The sequence below is a fragment of the Pristiophorus japonicus genome, chromosome 1 (genome assembly GCF_044704955.1).
Source record: "Pristiophorus japonicus isolate sPriJap1 chromosome 1, sPriJap1.hap1, whole genome shotgun sequence".
In the NCBI taxonomy this organism is placed as follows: domain Eukaryota; kingdom Metazoa; phylum Chordata; class Chondrichthyes; family Pristiophoridae; genus Pristiophorus; species Pristiophorus japonicus.
This window is the reverse complement of record NC_091977.1, coordinates 517889018-517908491: the sequence shown is the minus strand read 5'-3', so window position 1 is coordinate 517908491 and position 19474 is coordinate 517889018. Positions and strand designations below refer to the sequence as shown.

At 47.5% G+C, this 19474-nt stretch overlaps 1 protein-coding gene across 2 annotated transcripts in view; it reads right to left on the bottom strand.

Annotated features, from left to right (window-relative positions):
* The window catches only part of rab31 (RAB31, member RAS oncogene family), a 180145-nt gene that overhangs the window by 42902 nt on the left and 117769 nt on the right, over positions 1 to 19474 (bottom strand). For both annotated transcript variants that reach the window (XM_070896138.1, XM_070896147.1), the window contains 2 exons: positions 16359 to 16465; positions 12306 to 12415 (listed from right to left, as the gene is read on the bottom strand). In XM_070896138.1, the coding sequence (XP_070752239.1) occupies positions 12306 to 12415; positions 16359 to 16465 (217 nt within the window). The remainder of the gene's footprint in view (positions 1 to 12305; positions 12416 to 16358; positions 16466 to 19474) is intronic.

The window sequence follows — 19474 nt, the reverse complement described above, 5'->3', positions numbered from 1 at the left end:
GATGTTAATGGGACAAGTGAGGAAACAAAAGATGGGTCTAGAAAAGGTGTAAATGGGAATAATAGAATCGTCAACAGCTGCCGTCCATAAAAAATGGGGCCGAGGTTATGATCTGAAATTGTTGAACTCAATGTTGAGTTCAGAAGGCTGTAAATTGCCCAATGGAAAGATAAAGTGTTGTTCCTCAAGCTTATGTTGAGCTTCATTGGAATAGTGTAGGACGCCGAGAACAAAGAGGTCAGAGTGGAAATGGAGCGGAGAATTAAAGTGACAGGCGACTGGAAGCTCGGGGTCACGATTGCAGACTGAACGAGGTGTTCTGCAAAGCGGTCACCCATCTGCGGACGAAAACATCAACTGACTCTGCCACACAGCACTGCCCCCCCGCTCCCCGGTCATCAAAATCTACGGCGCGGTCTTGGACAACATGCACCATTTTCCATACCTCCGGAGCCTACTATCATCAAGGGCAGACATTGACGATGAGGTCCAACACCACTCCCAGTGTGCTGGCGCAGCCTTCGGTTGCCTGAGGAAGAGAGTGTTTGAAGACCAGGACCTCAAATCTGGCACCAAGCTTATGGTCTACAGGGCAGTAGTGATACCCGCCCACCTGTATGGATCAGAGACGTGGACCATTTACAGTAGACAGCTCAAAGCGCTGGAGAAGTACCACCAGTGCTGCCTCCGCAAGATCCTGCAAAATCACTGGGAGGATAGACGCACCAACGTCGGTTTTCTCACTCAGGCCAACATCCCCAGCATCGAAGCACTGACCACACTCGACCAGCTCCGTTGCATGGGCCACATTGTCTGCATGCCTGACACGCGGCTCCCAAAGCAAGCGCTCTACTCGGAACTCCTACACGGCAAGCAAGCCCCAGGTGGGCAGAGGAAATGTTTCAAGGACACCCTCAAAGCCTCTATGATAAAGTGCAACATCCCCACCAACACCTGGGAATCCCTGGCCCAAGACTGCCCTAAGTGGAGGAGGAGCATCCGGGAGGGCGCTGAGCACCTCGAGTCTCATTGCCGAGAGCATGCAGAAAACAAGCGCAGACAGCGGAAGGAGCGTGCGGCAAACCAGACTCCCCACCCACCCTTTCCTCCAACAACTGTCTGTCCCACCTGTGACAGAGACTGTAATTACCGTATTGGACTGTACAGTCACCTGAGAACTCACTTTTAGAGTGGAAGCAAGTCTTCCTCGATTTCGAGGGACTGCCGATGATGACGACGATGGTCTCCCCAATGTAGAGACCTTCCCTTTTGTTCTTTCCTCCCCTCCCCCCTTTCCCTGCCTCTGCACTCGCTTAAAACCTTGTTTTCTCTCTTACTTTTCCAGTTCTGACGAAAGGTCATTGACCTGAAACGTTACCTCTATTTCTCTCTCCACAGATGCTGCCTAACCTGCTGAGTATTTCCAGCACTTTGTTTAATTTCAGATTTCCAGCATCTGCAGTATTTTGATTTTGTAAGTCGTGTGTCAGGATATGCAGTAAGTCCATAGTTTTTTCTTTAAAGAAATGGGAACCTGAGGAGATGTGCCCCAGAGAGTGTCTGTTGTTAAATCTTGTCTGTAACATGTACCTCTTTCCGTACCTGCATTTTTGTATCTGTCTCTATGCACATATATGTTCATTAGGATGAGGGTATTCATTGTCTTTCAGAAAACTTTCAGAAGACTTTCGACAAGGTCCCACACAAGAGATCAATGTGCAAAGTTAAAGCACATGGGATCGGGGGTAATGTGCTGACATGGATTGAGAACTGGTTGTCAGACAGGAAGCAAAGAGTAGGAGTAAATGGGGACTTTTCAGATGGCAGGCAGTGACTAGTGGGGTACCGCAAGGTTCTGTGCTGGGGCCCCAGCTGTTTACACTGTACATTAATGATTTAGACGAGGGGATTAAATGTAGTATCTCCAAATTTGCGGATGACACTAAGTTGGGTGGCAGTGTGAGCTGCGAGGAGGATGCTATGAGGCTGCAGAGTGACTTGGATAGGTTAGGTGAGTGGGCAAATGCATGGCAGATGAAGTATAATGTGGATAAATGTGAGGTTATCCACTTTGGTAGTAAAAACAGAGAGACAGACTATTATCTGAATGGTGACAGATTAGGAAACGGGGAGGTGCAAAGAGACCTGGGTGTCATGGTACATCAGTCATTGAAGGTTGGCATGCAGGTACAGCAGGCGGTTAAGAAAGCAAATGGCATGTTGGCCTTCATAGCGAGGGGATTTGAGTACAGGAGCAGGGAGGTGTTGCTACAGTTGTACAGGGCCTTGGTGAGGCCATAGCTGGAGTATTGTGTACAGTTTTGGTCTCCTAACCTGAGGGAGGACATTCTTGCTATTGAGGGAGTGCAGCGAAGGTTCACCAGACTGATTCCCGGGATGGCGGGACTGACCTATCAAGAAAGACTGGATCAACTGGGCTTGTATTCACTGGAGTTCAGAAGAATGAGAGGGAACCTCATAGAAACGTTTAAAATTCTGATGGGTTTAGACAGGTTAGATGCAGGAAGAATGTTCCCAATGTTGTGGAAATCCAGAACCAGGGGTCACAGTCTAAGGATAAGGGGTAAGCCATTTAGGACCGAGATGAGGAGAAACTTCTTCACCCAGAGAGTGGTGAACCTGTGGAATTCTCTACCACAGAAAGTTGTTGAGGCCAATTCACTAAATATATTCAAAAAGGAGTTAGATGAAGTCCTTACTACTAGGGGGATCAAGGGGTATGGCAAGAAAGCAGGAATGGGGTACTGAAGTTGCATGTTCAGCCATGAACTCATTGAATGGCGGTGCAGGCTAGAAGGGCCGAATGGCCTACTCCTGCACCTATTTTCTATGTTTCTATGTTTCTATGTTTGTCGCAGAATCAACCAATTGATTTTCTTTTTCCTTCGCACCCAATGGCCATACCAAGCACTACCAGGTCAGTACTTTTACTTGAAAAAGTACTTGGATATACACTTGAAATGCTGTAACCTACAAAGCTATGGACCAAGAGCTGGAAAGTGGGATTAGGCTGGATAGATCTTTATCGGCCGGCACGGACACGATGGGCCGAATGGCCTTCTTCTGCACTGTGATTTTCTATGATTCTATGAGTAGGCAGGTTGGAGGCAACTACATGCCCAAAATCCAACCCCGAGAGCACTCTCCTACACACGTGTGACTTTTCCATTTCCTGCACCATCTGGTTTATTGAACAGACCGAAGGTTAATCATTTTCAGCCCCACTGGGATTTTGCCGTGAGGAAGTATTGAATTCGAAAATGAACCATACCAAATTCCACGGCACGGCACAGTTGCAATTTAAATGGAAAATTCGCTGAAAACAGTGATTCATTTCACAGTTTGCTGCCATTATTGAAAGTGCGAAGTGAGTTCTCGGTTTCTGTATTGTTTTTTTTTCCCTGAATCCTTCCACCAACTGATTGCAGTTGACTGAATATGGTCAGGAATATAAGAATGTGCAGAGAGAGAAAAGCTCCTCTCCTTCAGACAGAGCAATTCACATCACCATGGGCTCTCCCTAACCTTAATTTATATTTTGTGGTGAATTTCTATGCTCAAAGTGAGGGAAATGAATGCCAAGAACAGATCCTCTTCCTACCTCTTGTACCCTACTGTCACCTGGTATCAGCATCAAGGTCGTCCAGTCAGCATGACACAGGCCACAGGCAGAGAAAATCTCTGGAAGAAAACCCACTACAGCATCATTCTGCATCTTCCCATTGCTCATACCAGCAACTGCTACAGCTTTTACGAATGCGACTGTCAATGCACTGGCAATTTGTGCCATGCCTGACTCCTCAAAACCTTTTCCCCATCTACAAGGCACGAGTCAGGAATGTGATGGAATATTCTCCACTTGCCTGGATGAGTGCAGCTCCAACAACACTCAAGAAGCTCGACACCATCCAGGACAAAGCAGCCCGCTTGATTGGCATCCCATCCGCCACCTTCAACATTCACTCCCTCCACCACCGGCGCACCGTGGCTGCAGTGTGCACCATCTACAAGATGCACTGCAGCAACTCACGAAGGCTTCTTCAGCAGTTACTCCCAAACACGTGACCTCTACCACCTAGAAAGACAAGGGTAGCAGACGCATGGGAACACCATCACCTGCAAATTTCCCTCCAAATCACACACCAGCCTGACTTGGAAATATATCACCGTTCCGTCATCGTCGCCGGTTTGAAATCCCGGAACTCCCTCCCTAACAGCACTGTGGGAGTACCTTCACCACAAAGACTGAGCAATTCAAGAAGGCAGCTCACCACCACCTTCTCAAGGGCAATTAGGGATGGGCAATAAATGCTGGCCTTGCCAGTGACACCCACATCCCAGGAACATTTGTTCCAAGATTTCTCACAGGTTTTGAGTCATTTCTTCGAGTTACCAGACTGTTCTGTGAATCCTACAGGTGCTCTACTTCAGACTGCCAGTGATGTTGGGAGCTGTCAGTCAAATACTGCTTTCCAGCACCAATGCTCTGAAGTCAGACCTGTTGGAATCTTGTTTTGCTAAAACAGAGCAGAGGCTCAAAGTAAGCAACGGGGAAATAGTGAAAACTTACTGTTGGCCTGAAAACTGACCTTGTGACTGTTTTGGTTTAATACATGTTTAAGTGCTCACACACACACCAACATTAGCGGATGGGTATGTTTCACAGGAACGCCCTTGGCTCACATCAATTCAGCATGTCTACTTCATTGTTCAACTGCTGAAGTAATCATTTAAAATAATTGCCATCTACAGTGGTCATTCCCCACTGTATTTAACCCAAAACTTACCTCTGCATTTAACTCTGCCACAAACTCTAGACACTGGTCCAACATAAGATCAAATGTCCATAGCTAATCTAATGTTGAGACAGTTACTGTACCGCTGATAATCACTCTGTACTGGTCTTCCTTCACACAGAGTTTCCTGAAGTTTCTAATATTGAATGGTCTCTATTGCTCTTGGTGTCCTATTCCACCCTAAGCTGAGCTTTTCATATTCTTCCCATCACAAAGACTGCCTGCTTCCACCTCTGGGCTTTGAACACTGCCAGACTCGACAATTCTAATACACCAATCCTCCATCCTCTAAACTCCAGCTCATCTAAAACTCTGACCCCGAAATTCACGGTCCGGGGAAGGACCGTTCCTGCCCGTTTGCAGCGGCCACTCGTTAAAATCAAATGGCCGCCGCTTTGGGCTCAACTGGCTGTCCCAATGTAGATTCGGCCCGGGAGTTTTTGCAGCGGAGTGGGCCACCATCGACTCTCGTGGTGGTGTGGGCTTGTGGCAGTAGTGACGCGGTAAAAGTGCGCACCGCTGCCGCTCCGCCCCCGGACCCATTTTCATCGTTAAAAAGCCGGCCCTGCAGCTGACGGAGTCCCCGCCAGCTTTTAGGACCGGTGCACAGTGCCAGAGATTTTGGAGCCGGTTTAGTTCAACGACAGCAGCTGAGTCGGCAGCAGGGAAGTCCAGTCAGAGATCATCTGGGGGAGATCAGTGAGCTCTGGACAGGGCGAGATCCCGGAGCCAACTCCGTATTGCTCAGCAACAAGTCCAGGAGCCTCTTCAATGAACCGGAGGAGTTCAGCACAGAATCTGCACTCAAGGGGAGGGAGAGTGAGAGAGGGAGGGTAAGAGAGAGAGCGAGAGAGAGGGAGAGAGAGAGGGGGGGAGGGAGAGAGAGGGGGGGGAGGGGAGGGAGAGAGAGGGGGGGGAGGGGAGGGAGAGGGGGGGGGAGGGGAGGGAGAGGGGGGGGAGGGGGGGGAGGGGGAGAGAGGGAAAGGAGCAAAGGAGAAAGAGATAGAAGTGAGGAAAGGGAATGAGAAACAGAAAGAGAAAATTTGATTAGGAGAGAGAGAGAAATAGAGAAATAGGAATGGAGAAAGAAAAAAGGGGGAAAAAACAAGAGAGAGAGAGAAATAGAGATCCCGAGATTCACAGAGAGAAAACTGAAATCTCAATCCAGGGGCTCAGACTGGAAACGTCGCCCAGCTCAGCTTTCCGCGTGGTAATAAATGGGAATCTGTTCCACCTCCGCCGTCTCCAGACTAGATCCAAGGTCGTTCCATCCTCTGTCGTCGAACTACAGACGACGCTTGCGTCTGTGCACACTCAGAGGCCAAACTCCAAGCCATCGTCAACACCTTCACCGAGGTGCACGAAAGCATAGGCCATACATTAAACATCCGAAAGACAAAGGTCCTCTACCAACCTGACCCTACCACACAGCACTGCCTCCCCGGTAATCAAAATCCACGGCGTGGCCTTGGATAACGTGGACCATTTTCCATTCCTCGGGAGCGTACTGTCAGCAAGGACAGACATTGATGACGAGGTTCAACACCGCCTTCAGCATACCAGCGCAGCCTTCGGTCGCCTGAGGAAGAGACCTCAAATCTGGCATCAAGCTTATGGTCTACAGGGCAGTAGTGATACCCGCCCTCCTATATGGCTCAGAGACGTGAACTATATACAGCAGACACATCAAAGCACTGGAGAAGTACCACCAACCCTGCCTCTGCAAAATCCTGAACATCTACTGGGAGGACAGACGCACCAACATCCAGGCCAATATCCTCAGCATCGATGCAGTGACCACACTTGACCAGCTCCGCTGGGCGGGCCACATCCTCCGCATGTCCAACACGAGACTCCCAAAGCCAGCTCTCTTCTCGGAGCTTCGACACGGCAAGCGAGCCCCAGGTGGGCAGAGGAAACATTTCAAGGCCACCCTCAAAGCCTTGATAAAGTGTAACATCCCCACCGGCACCTGGGAATCCCTAGCCCAAGACCGCCTAAAGTGGAGGAAGAGCATCCGGGAGGGCAATTATTACCTCGAATCTCAGCACCGAGAGCAACCAGAAACCAAGCGTAGACAGTGGAAGGAGCGTGCGGCAAACCAGACTCCCCACCCACCCTTTCCTTCAACCACTGTCTACCCCACTGTGACAGTGACTGTAGGTCCCACATTGGACTCTTCAGTCACCTTAGAGTGGAAGCAAGTCACCCTCAACTCCGAGGGACTGCCTATGATGATAATGATGTTTAAACTCTCGGGCCTCGCTTAAAACCCACTGACTGACTTCTTGCCCAGAACAGGCGGGAAGTAGCGGTCTGGAGGCTGCCCACCAACGTGAGGTCGCTGTCAGAGCTTTCTCACGGGAATCTCGTATTCGGAAAGCTGGGGGGCGGCGGGGAGGTGGTGGGGCGGCTTCGTTCAAGGCAGGGAAAGCATCAGCTTTCCTCGTGGGTCCCGGAGGAGGCGCTCCTGCTCCTCCCAGCCCCAGAAAGGAGAGAAAGGCAGATCTTTTTCAAGCTCTGCTTCTTCCTGGTAGCTTCTGATTGGCTTTCACCTGACGGGAAAGCTGTGGCAGCTGCAGAAATCAGGGCTGTGTTGAAATTGATCTCATCGGGATCCGACATGCACTTGTAAAGAAGGACCCTGCCTGCTTTAGGCTGGCATCCTTTGCCGCCTGCTCAACGGAACAGATTGAAATCACGAATGGTGGGATCCTGGTGGTTTTCCAGTGGGTCAGTAACCTGGCCGACTTTAAGGGGGAGAAATTGGGGAGCACAAGAGGCAGCAGGCGGGGTGGTACTTGTGCGGCGCTGCCGTGTTCAGAGGCGCCTCCCCTCCCTGAAAGGGATGGGCCATCGCTGCAGGCTCTGCAAAAGACAGCAGCCGCGAGCCGAGTCGATCAGCCCGATACACTGCAGCAGAGTGCCAGGCTGACCGATCGCGGGCAGGTAAAAAATTCGAAAGAGAGATTGGAATTTTTTTTTTATAAACTTAACTCGGCCACCTCCCCTTTAAGTATCACTCTTGAAACTCCCGGTCTCCCGATGGATGGCTCCTGCAGCTGTCGGTGTATCCCCCGGTGATTGCTGCAGGGGGGGGATGGGACGCAAGTTCGGGTCCGGGGCGACGCGCACGGGCGATGACATCATGATCTCTGGGCGAAGGAGGTCGGTGCGCAACACCATACCACCGCCGCAAAACTCCCGCCGAATTTAGCGGGAGGTGCTGATCTCGCCGCGCTCGGTCGCGAACCCATTTGTGCCCCATTATCGCGCCCCCTTCCCCACCGGAGGCGCTATCGGGAGACACAAAGCAGCCCAATTTCTGCCCCTAAATGTCCATTCGATCGGTTTTGGCTGGATGGGTAGGGTTAAAATACCCCCCTCCTCCCCACACTGTGGTCTTTTAAGCTGCAGATAGCCACTGCCAGTCAATCAAATGACAACTCCCAGTGGCCTGCAGTTGAAGCAGATTAGTGGTCAGAGCGAAGAAACTCAATCTGGGCAGGATTAGGTATTGACACAGCTCCTGCCTGTGTTTTGGTAATTCAATATTGATGTGTGTGGCGTATGTAACGTCTGTGCATGAAAGTGGATCCACGGGTTGAGGCAATGTGATCTGTGAAGTTGGTCAGGATGCTGAATAAAAGAACGGATCCTTCAGCGGCCCACTCTCTGGTTATAACCGGACTGTTCGGGAGTGTCCGGAAAATGCCAAAATATAAACTGGATAGCTGAAGTCTGATTTTTAACCTTGATATCTATTTTTTCCACCTCGTCTAGTGTCGTATAATAATGTGAAGGTGTTGGTTATTAGTGCTACTAAGATATTCAATTCATTTTCACCAGCAGCAAAGCAAACATCAGAACTCAAGCCAAGATCCCACCTGTTGCCCTCCCCGGATCCCACCACTCTTTAGTTTTGGTAATGACACCTAACTGGTGATGCTGTGCAGAGTCATAAACAACCTGATGGCTGGGGAGCTGCTCTGCCATGGTTCATTTGTTAGTCGTGGATCAGTGTTCCATTTGCAACTGCTCAGAAAATGAAGCAGTCCATACCCGCATGCAGCAAGACCTGGATGACATTCAGGCTTGGGCTGATAAGTGGTAAGTAACATTTGTGCCACACAATTGTCAGGCAATGACTATCTCCAACAAGCGAGAGTCTAACCACTGCCCCTTGATATTCAATGACATTACCATCGCTGAATCCCCCACCATCAATATCCTGGGGGGTCACCATTGACCAGAAACTTAACTGGTCCAGCCACATAAATACTGTGGCTTCAAGAGCAGGTCAAAGCCTGGGTATGTTACGATGAGTGTCTCACCTCTTGACTCCACAAAGTCCTTTCACCATCTACAAAGCACAAGTCAGGAATGTGATGGAACACTCTCCATCACTCAAAAAGCTCAACACCATCCAGGACAAAGCAGCCCACTTGATCGTTACCCCATCCACCACCTGAAACATTCACTCCCTCCATCACATGGAGCACTGTGGCTGCAGTGTGTACCATCTACATGATGCACTGCAGCAACTCGCCAAGGTTTCTTCGACAGCACCTCCCAAACCAGCGACCTCTACTGCCTAGAAGGACAAGGGCCACAGGCACATGGAAATACCTCCAAGTTCCCATCTAAGTCACACACCATCCTGACTTGCAAATATATCGCCGTTCCTTCATCGTTGCTAGGCCAAATTCCTGAAACTCCATCCTGAACAGCACTGTGGGAGTACCTTCACCACACGGACAGCAGTGGTTCAAAGTGGCGGCTGATCACCACCTTCTCAAGGGCAATTAGGGATAGGCAATACCAGCGACGCGACATACCATGAACGAATAAAAAAAAGTTGTTGATTCAACTAGAACATGTAAGCGGCAATTGTATAAGTTCATAGCTAAACTGGAATAGCCTGGCTAGGTGGGTAGCAAGTTATGGTGTGCAGGACTGGATGTGGGGGGCTGGAGAACTTTGCTTTGATCCATTCATTATGGGTCCATTTTGCCCTGCTCCATTTATCATTTAAAATGCAGATAGCCCTGTGTTGTAGCTTCACTAGGTTCTAAGATATGCCTGGTGCTGCTTTTGGCTATACTCCACAATGAAGCAGGGTTCGTTTCCTGGCTTGATAGTGATGTGAGGGGTGCCATGTCAACAGGTTATAGATGGTGCTGCTGTCAACATCCACTCACAGAAGCCCAGTTTTGGGTTGCTAGATCTAACCTTAGTTTGGCCCACTTAGCACAACAGCAATATCACACTATACAATGTAGGATGTCCTCAAATGTGCAGAAGAAACTTTGTCCTCACAAGCACCTGAAGTGCTTACTCATATCAGTCTTAGTGTGTCTGTGACAGTTAGGTTGGTGAGGACAAGATCAAGTAGGTTAGTCCCTCACGTTGGTTCTTTCACCACTTGATGCAATCCCAGTCTGGTAGCTGTGTCCCCCAGGAAGGAACTAGCTTGTTCATTGGTGGTATTACCAAGCCACCCACCCAGAGTACGTTCTATGCCCTTACCTTGCTCCAAGTGGTGTCAATATAGAGTACTGATTGATCATTTGAGGGGGTCAGTGGACTGCAGCTGGTGATACTGAGCAGCAGGAAAATTCCCTGACCTGAAGCCATGAAATGTCTCCACTTTTGGTGGGCCTATCCTACTGGTGGGATAGGATAAATCCAGTGCTCCAGGGACAGGGGGGGACCCGACCCGTCCCGACCCCCAGGACAGGCAGCACGGCCCGGGACCCGTTGGGCCCAGTGTGCGGTGCCCAGGCCCCAGGCCCCGCTGTGGGAGTGAGAGCTCCCCCCCTCCCAGGCTGTCAGCTGCCGCGGGTCTCGGGATCGCCGCCCCATTCTTGTAATGTTCTCTGTTATTTGGAACGAGCTGAATGACAGGCTGAATAGTGCACAGGCTTTGGAGCGGGTGCAGACTGCTCCTGATCAGCCATGATCATATTGAATGGTGGTGCAGGCTCGAAGGGCCGAATGGCCTACTCCTGCATGTTTCTATCATATACCAGGGTAGCACACCAGTCCCCAGGTGTTAATAAGGAGGACTCTACACAGCCAATTGGGCTAAGATTGCCATTCTTATTCTGTTGCCTATTTTCTTCTTCTTTGAATTTTGTACTTGATGTTTTTGTAGGCCATTTTAGAGGCCATGAAGAGGCATAAGTAGGCCAGACTGGGCAGCACTTAGTGAATCAGCTGAGATTTTATTTAAAAAACCCAACAGATTAATGGTCATTTTTTTCTCCAGTTTTATTAAATTCTACCATCTCTCTCACACTCTGAAGTTTGCACAAGAGAATGCTTGTTGCCCGATAGGTGATCTCTCAAATTGTCTCTATATTGGAATTGTTCTCTATTGATACTATGAACTTTCCTGTACTCTTCCTTCTAAACACCAAAGATGTCATTCTCTGCCTCCTCTCTACATCCCCACTGCATTAAAATTAAAAGTCATGACTTCAATTAATTCCTTCCCAGGATCCCAAAACAGTGCAACACCTTGGGGGGAGAAATTGGCCTGGGGTGTACCTCCCATTAGCGCCTGCAGGGGGCGGTAACGGGGCGGTAAGGGTTTACCAACCATACGTGGCGAGTTCAATGTCGCCCGCGAACTTCCCTGGCGGTTTTGCGCTGGTGCTAACACTTACCGCCTCGCTTTGTTGCGCCCAGTTATTCGGTTACTGCCCCGGATGTGATATTCGGTCCCGCCTCCCTGTAGCATCGCGAGACGTCAACAACGGCAGCTGCAGGAGGCATCGTCACCTCAGCTGGCCGCTTGGGGAGCGATATTTAAAAGCAATGGTGGTGAGGTAGGGCAAAATGGATTAATCTCCTCAGTCTGGTGTCTTGCTTTATTAGGGCAACACAATTCGTCAGCCCTACACTCTCTTAGAGCGCTTGGGGTTCATGCACCTAGCGCAGGTCCCGTGGCCCCACAGAGATATGATGAAGATTGAACCAAACCAACATTGGCCCTCCCCTTTAAGCGAGGGGAGGAGCCTCCAAAGACGGCAGTGCTGCACGGAACATTGGTCAGCACTCTGCCACTACCGCCCCTCTCACTGGCTTTAGCGCTCTGAGAGAGGTGATAGCACTTGATTTAGCGCTCCATTTCCCTCTTGGAGCGTGAAAGCGGAAGTTCCCGGGAGCAAAAAATCTTTTCCACCTGGCGCAACTTTTGCGTATCCTGAAAAGTTATCGCCCCAAACGGGGCGCTACGCAATTTCAAGCGCCGCATCTCCTTCAATGTTCCCTTCCTCCTACATTCCTGAAGCTATTAAAACTCGAGGATGGCATCGCCTAATCAGGAGTTCAGGATTTACCTTATATTTTATTCTTTTTAACCTTGTTAGTGTCCATTTGGATTCTAAACTTTTCTAAAAAAGAGCTTTGTGATCAGACAGCATTTCACACAATAACTTCATTAACTGGTGCTATCATTTCAGATGAACGAGTATTACTTACTGATTCTTTCAAAGAGCTCTCCAACATTAATGGCATTTTTTGCACTTGTTTCAACAAAAATCGCATTTATGAATTTAACGTATTCAAGGGCATCCTTCACTGTGACCTCTCTGGAACAGCAAAGAAAGGTCCATTAGTCAAACGTGGCTCAAACAGGGATGGAGAGATTATAAACAATCTTCAGTTGGGTGAGGTTTGTGTATGTACAAACGGTTCATCCAATTAGCAACTGCGCACTATCAAATTCAAATCTTTTGTTACGAGTTATTATTCATTCACATGCACGGTCTCATTTTTTGGGGGGAGGCGACTGCTGCCAATGAACCAGAAGTAGCTGCGCATGCGCAGTTTGTGTTGTTTTTGTTTATCGTCACCGGACGTCCCAAAATGAGGAATAAAGAAGCGGATAAAAAAAAACCTTGTTCAGTTGTATGAATTGTAGAATATATTCAGGAAGGAACCACTTGTTTGTGCACTAAATTGTGGTCGGTCAGAGTCGGCAGTTTTCAGATGTGAGAGAGTTTGGCCCCACCACCGTCTGTCTTGCCTACGGATAGTTGGGTTTGTTAATATTTTGCAAATTACTCTTCTGAGACAGGGACGGATTAACGGGGGTGGGGGGGGAGGCGGGGGGAGAAGATGGGGCAGTCGCCCGGGGCCCAAGCCTAGAGTGGGGCTCATATAGGGTGGGATTAAGGGTAAACAGTATTGACATAAATGACGTAGCAAGAGCGGTGTGAAGCCGCGAAGGCTCAGGTGCATGTTATTTCCACTTGATGTAATCAGACTCTAGATGCCTTTTTACTCGAGATCTATTCTACACACAAATCAGGTGTGAAAAAAAGGAAAGAGTACCAGCTATGCAAGGAGCAAAAGACTCTAGAAGTAGCTAAACTGATTAAACTAAATACATTTTTCCAATTAAGAACTCAAGATCATGAAGATGAAGGCCAAGTCGACACTGTGCAGTCAACTTCAACAACAACACCACCAGTGGCTCTGGACCCGGAGTTAGCCGAGTTGGAGCTCCAAGTCCAAAAAGTTGAAGAAGATGAAAACCAACTGGTGCATACTGAGTTGAAAGAGGCGCAACTTACGAGTGACATTGGGCTGTGGGGAGACAATATTTCAGAAGAAATGCAAAGCCATTGGATTGCAAAAGGTAGTGAGGACTGTCGAAACTGTGATAAAGACTTCCTCCGGCATGATTCATGCCAAGGAAGAATGTCGCCAATACTGCTCGAAATCCTTCTTCACACTGGAAGCATGGAGAGGAGAGGATTTCATCTCAGGAAAACAGCCGCCAGCATAGAGAAGCCATGGCAGTAATGTGCAATAGACAAGCAGACACTGGTTGTGTGGATGGTCATATTATCTTCCAGTTTGAAAATGACCGGCAATACTGGCGCAAGGTGCTAGAGTGGGCTGTCTGTGCGATAATGTTTCTCTGTGAATGAGGTCTTTCATTGCGAGGCAGAGACAACATCGTTGGGTCTTCAAGTAATGGTAATTATCTGGGTGTGCTGGAGGTTCTCGCAAACTACAATGCATTTCTTGCAGAACACATCAAGTGGTTCGCCAACAAAGGCAAGAGGCATACTTCATACTTGTCTTCCACCCCTTGAAGAACTGATTAGTCTGATGGGTGGCAAAGTACTTAAGATGATTATCCAGGAATTGAAATCAGAGAAGTTCTGTTCAATATCTGTTGATTCAATGCCAGATGTCACACACTCAGATCAGCTGACATTTGCCGTCCGCTATGTTCTACCAACTGGCCCTGAGGAAAGGTTCCTAAAGTTTTTGACAAGAATCGGTCACACTGGACGAGAAATAGCAGAAATAAAACTGGCCTTTCTGGATGCTAACGGGATCGACATTTAAAATTGTTTCAGATAATCTTATGATAATGCTTCAAATATGAGTGGGAAATACATTGGTGTCCAAACTATCAGCAAAGAGCAATGCCGATATGCGATGTTTATACCATGCGCAGTGCACTCACTCAAACTTGTGGGGAAAAACAGTGCCGAAGGCAGCCCAGTGATTGGCAGATTTTTTGACATTGTACACTTTTTCTCTGAATCGATATATCGCTGACGACTAATTTATGAAAAACTAAAGCCTTTAGGGCTGTCTGTCGTCAAACAGCTTTCTGCTCCTCAATGGTCAGCAAGATATGAAGCAGTGTCAGCCGTGTTCAAAGGTTACACTCCCATATGCGAAGTAATGGAATCCCTGGCAACTGACGAGGAACAGAAAGTTGAATACTGAAATGAAGCTCAGTTGATCCTTGACGAACTGGCCGAACTGGATTCAGTTATTCGCATTGTTAGTTGGAACACAGTCTTGAAGCGCTTTCATCTGACCAATCTCTCGTTTCAAGAGACCGGCTTGAATCTGAATGTCATGGTGTGCTTACTCAAGTCCCTTGTCAATTTTGTCAAGACCCAGTGAACACATTTTGAGGACTTCGAAGACCTAGGGATTAAACCGTGTGGCCACAACGAGTACAATTCAGCTCAATTCAGCTCTGGGTATGCAACCGCCGCTGTGATGATGGAGATGCTGAAAACACTGTGCTGTCACCCAAGGAGAAATTCAAAACTGAAGTATTCCTTGTCATCATTGATCAACTAATCAGTGTCTTGGAACACCACCTTGAAGCATGCAAAGAAATCAACTGTAAGTTTGAATTGCTGTCCAAGCTAGCCGCTCTCTCGACTCATGAGATCAAGCAAGTCACAGCAAATCTTGCCCATTCCTATCCCAAAGATGTGGAACTGAAAGTGAATCCATCCAGTTTTCAAGCTTGGTGGCATCCTCAACAGAGCTTCAATTTGTGTAAAACAAAGTAAGTCATCAGAGCTGAGAATGTACCAATTCCTTCAGCCCTCACCCAAACCTTTTCTAACATTGAAATAGCTGTTCCGATATATCTGTCGATGATGGTATCAAATTGCAGTGGTGAGCAGTGCTTCTCAAAACTAAAACGCATCAAGGATGAGGTCAGGAACCGAATGGGTCAAGATCGACTTAGCAGTCTTTCAATCATGAGCATTGAGAGCGAAGCACTGAGAGGACTTGACTTCTCAAAAATCATTGACGAGTTTAGCCGACAAAAATCTAGGAAAAGATCAATGTAATGTTATACTTGTAGTTGCCTCGGTGGAGAAAATGGAATGCAAATGACAAACGAAGGTCTTCCAAAAAAATTGCGCTGTCTTGTTCTAAATTGTTGTCATTGTCGATTTAGTTTCAAAATGTAAGGATTTTAAAAAATTAAAGCGTTGTTGTTTACTGTTTATACAGGGTTTCATCAAGATTTTGGTTTGATTGTTTGGAAACATAATAAAATATTAAATGAGTGTCGTCATAGTATCAATGAGAACATAACCTGAGATGTAGACCTGACCTGACCTTGATCTGATGCATACTTAGTATAGTGCCCTGTGACTTGGCTCACGAATGTCATTTACTGCAGGATGTGAATGGGAGTAGCGGGCCCATGACCGGGGTACTGCCTGGGGCCAGAGGCACCCTTAATTCATCCCTGTTCTAAGACTAGAAGCCTTCAGAGATTCCTGTAACAGTCGTAGGGACAGTAGACTGGGAATCCCTAACATTATTGACATTTTACTAGTGACGTGCTTTCGCACTTCTAGAGATCTTCCGTCAGTTGTGGTTAAATTTGGGACATGACAGTCAGGCACAGAACACTTCTGCACAGCTTCCAGTTCATTGGCAGCAGTCACTCCATTTTTTAAATTGTGAGCCTCTGATGATGTCGTATTTACAGTACATTAAATGGTAGACTGTTGCAGTGAACATTGTTTACATGAGCTGGGCTCATTGCTTTACTTCATTAATCACAGCAATCATCTGATATCAATTTGCAAACCAGATGAAGATACTTGGCAGTGTAACGCAGATTTGAGGGAAGAGACAAAGGTTTTTTGTACAGATGCAATATTTAGTTACTAAAAGGACAGAAATAATCTACACTGCCGCTTCAGTTCAAACTAACTTACATTATGTTGTGCAGATACCAACCTCATGTCAGAAAGGTCACATTTGTTTCCAGCAATTGCCACCACAATATTTTCAGGCCCGTGCTCTTTCAATTCCTTTACCCATTTCTTCAAAGTGTAGAACGATTCCTGAGTGAAAACACAGAATGAACATGATCAGAGCTCGAAATAAAACAGACTTCATTTTCTCTCAGTCCGTAAATTTGGCTTTAGTAATAAAAATAATAAGGCATGTTATGTTTTTTTAAAAATCTTGCCCTATTTGGTTGGTTTATCTCCTCTTTTAGTTCTCCGTTACCCTGTACCATTTCCCAGTGAGAGAGTGGTGTTGATGTTTCCAGAAATATATGCTTTCTGTGTAACCTTTCATCCTTCAGATCACAATGAACAACAAAGTACCAATTTTTTTAAAATCCTGGAATTTCTAAAAGTGATGCTATTCCTAAACTTCCCATGGCTACATCGGCTCTTTCAGTCAAGGAAACTCTGAGTTGTCATCGCTGTTCTGAGGGAGTGCTGCACTGTCGAAGGTGCCATCGTTCGGATAAGATGTTAAACCGAGGTTCCGTCTGTCCTCTCGGGGGGGACGTAAAAGATACCATGGCATTATTTTAAAGAAGAGCAGGGGAGTTATCCCCAGTGTTCTGGCCAATATTTATCCCTCAATCAACATCACTAAAACAGATTATTTGGTCATTATCACATTGCTGTTTGTGGGAGCTTGCTGTGCGCAAATTGGCGGCCGCGGTACCTACATTACAACAGTGACCACATTTCAAAAGTACTTCATTGCCTGCAAAGCGCTTTAGGACTCCCTGAGGTCGTGAAAGGCGCTATACAAATGTAAGTCTTTGGTTTCTTTGCTTCCTCTGTGATTTGCTAACAAGGTTTCTGTTATGTATTTAACCCCTTGTAACCTTGATCACACCTGTCTACCAGAGGGCCTACCTGTTGGAATCCCAAGGTCCCAGCATCCCTTGGGAGTACAGTATATAAGCAGGCCACCCACGAGGTACCTGCACTCTGGAACTACAATAAAGGAGCTAAGGTCACACTTGCTCATTACACACAGTACTCGGTCTGACCATTTATTATGAGTTATGATTGGCGACGAGATAATGAACCGTGCAAAAATGCAAAGAACAGTTGGCATCCTGGAGAAGTTCTCGGAGGGGGATGATTGGGAGGCCGTCGTGGAGAGACTCGACCAATACTTCATAGCCAGCCAGCTGGAAGAGGATAAGAACGCGACCAAACGAAGGGCGATCCTCCTCACCGTCTGTGGGCCACTACCTATGGCCTCATGAAGAATCTCCTGGCCCCGACTAAACCAACAGACAAATCCTACGAAGAACGGTGTATGCTGGTCCGGGAGCACCTAAATCCTAAGGAAACGATTTGATGGCGAGATATCGGTTCTACACGTGTCAACGATCGGAGGGCCAGGAAGTGGCGAGCTACATCGCCGAACTAAGGTGCCTTGCAGGACATTGTGAGTTTGAGGATTTCAAGAACAAATGCTCAGATGTGTTTTTGTACTGGGCATCGGACATGAGGCAATCCTTCGCAAATTGTTGACTGTAGAAATTCCGAACCTGAGTAAAGCCATAACGATAGCCCAAGCATTTATGTCCATCAGCGACAACACCAAGCAGATTTCGCAGAACAAAGAAGTTTCGGCCAGTACTGTGCATAAAGTAACGTCGGTTTTGAGCAGAAATGTACAGAGCAGAATGTACACGCCGGCTGCTGTGGCCCGACATCAATTGACCCAGCGTCCGCCATCAGCTGTTAATGCGAGGCAGTTAACACCCTGTTGCTGCTGTGGGTGTGATCATAGAAATATAGAAAATAGGTGCAGGAGTAGGTCATTCGGCCCTTCGAGCCTGTACCAACATTCAATAAGATCATGGCTGATCATCACCTCAATACCCCTTTCCTGCTTTCTCTCCATACCCCTTGATCCCTTTAGCCGTAAGGGCCGTATCTAACTCCCTCTTGAATATATTCAACGAAATGGCATCAACAACTCTCTGTGGTAGAGAATTCCACAGGTTAACAACTCTCGAGTGAAGAAGTTTCTTCTCATCTCGGTCCTAAATGACTTACCCCTTATCCTTAGTCTGTGACCCCTTGTTCTGGACTTCCCCAACATCGGGAACATTCTTCCATCATTTAACTTGTCCAGTCCCGTCAGAATTTTATATGTTTCTACAAGATCCCCTCTCATCCTTCTAAACTCCAGTGAATACAGGCCGATTCAATCCAGTCTCTCCTCATATGTCAGTCCTGCCATCCCTGGAATCAGTCTGGTGAAACTTCGCTGCATTTCCTCAATTGAAAGAACATCCCTCCTCAGATTAGGAGACCAAAACTGAACACAATATTCCAGGTGAGGCCTCACCAAGGCCCTGTACAACGGCAGTAAGACCTCCCTGCTCCTATATTCAAATCCCCAAGCTATGAAGGCCATCTGCTGTACCTGCATGCCAACTTTCAATGACTGATGTACCATGGCACCCAGGTCTCGTTGCACCTCCCCTTTTCCTAATCAGCTGCCATTCAGATAACATTCTGCCTTCACATTTTTGCCACCAAAGTGGATAACCTCACATTTATCCACATTATACTGCATCTGCCATGCATTTGCTCACTCACCTAACCTGTCCAAGTCACTCTGCATCCTCTTAGCATCTTCCTCACAGCTCACACCGCCACCCAGCTGAGTGTCATATGCAAACTTGGAGATATTATACTAAATTCCTTCATCTAAATCATTGATGTATATTGTAAATAGCTGGGGTCCCAGCACTGAGCCCTGCGGCACCCCACTAGTCACCGCCTGCCATTCTGAAAAGGACCCGTTTATCCCGACTCTCTGCTTCTTGTCTGCCAACCAGTTCTCTATCCACGTCAGTACATTACCCCCAATACCATGTGCTTTAATTTTGCACACCAATCTCTTGTGTGGGACCTTGTCAAAAGCCCATTGAAAGTCCAAATACACCACATCCATTGGTTGTCCCTTGTCCACTCTACTAGTTACATCCTCAAAAAATTCCAGAAGATTTGTCAAGCATGATTTCCCTTTCATAAATCCATGCTGACTTGGACCGATCCTGCCACTGCTTTCCAAAT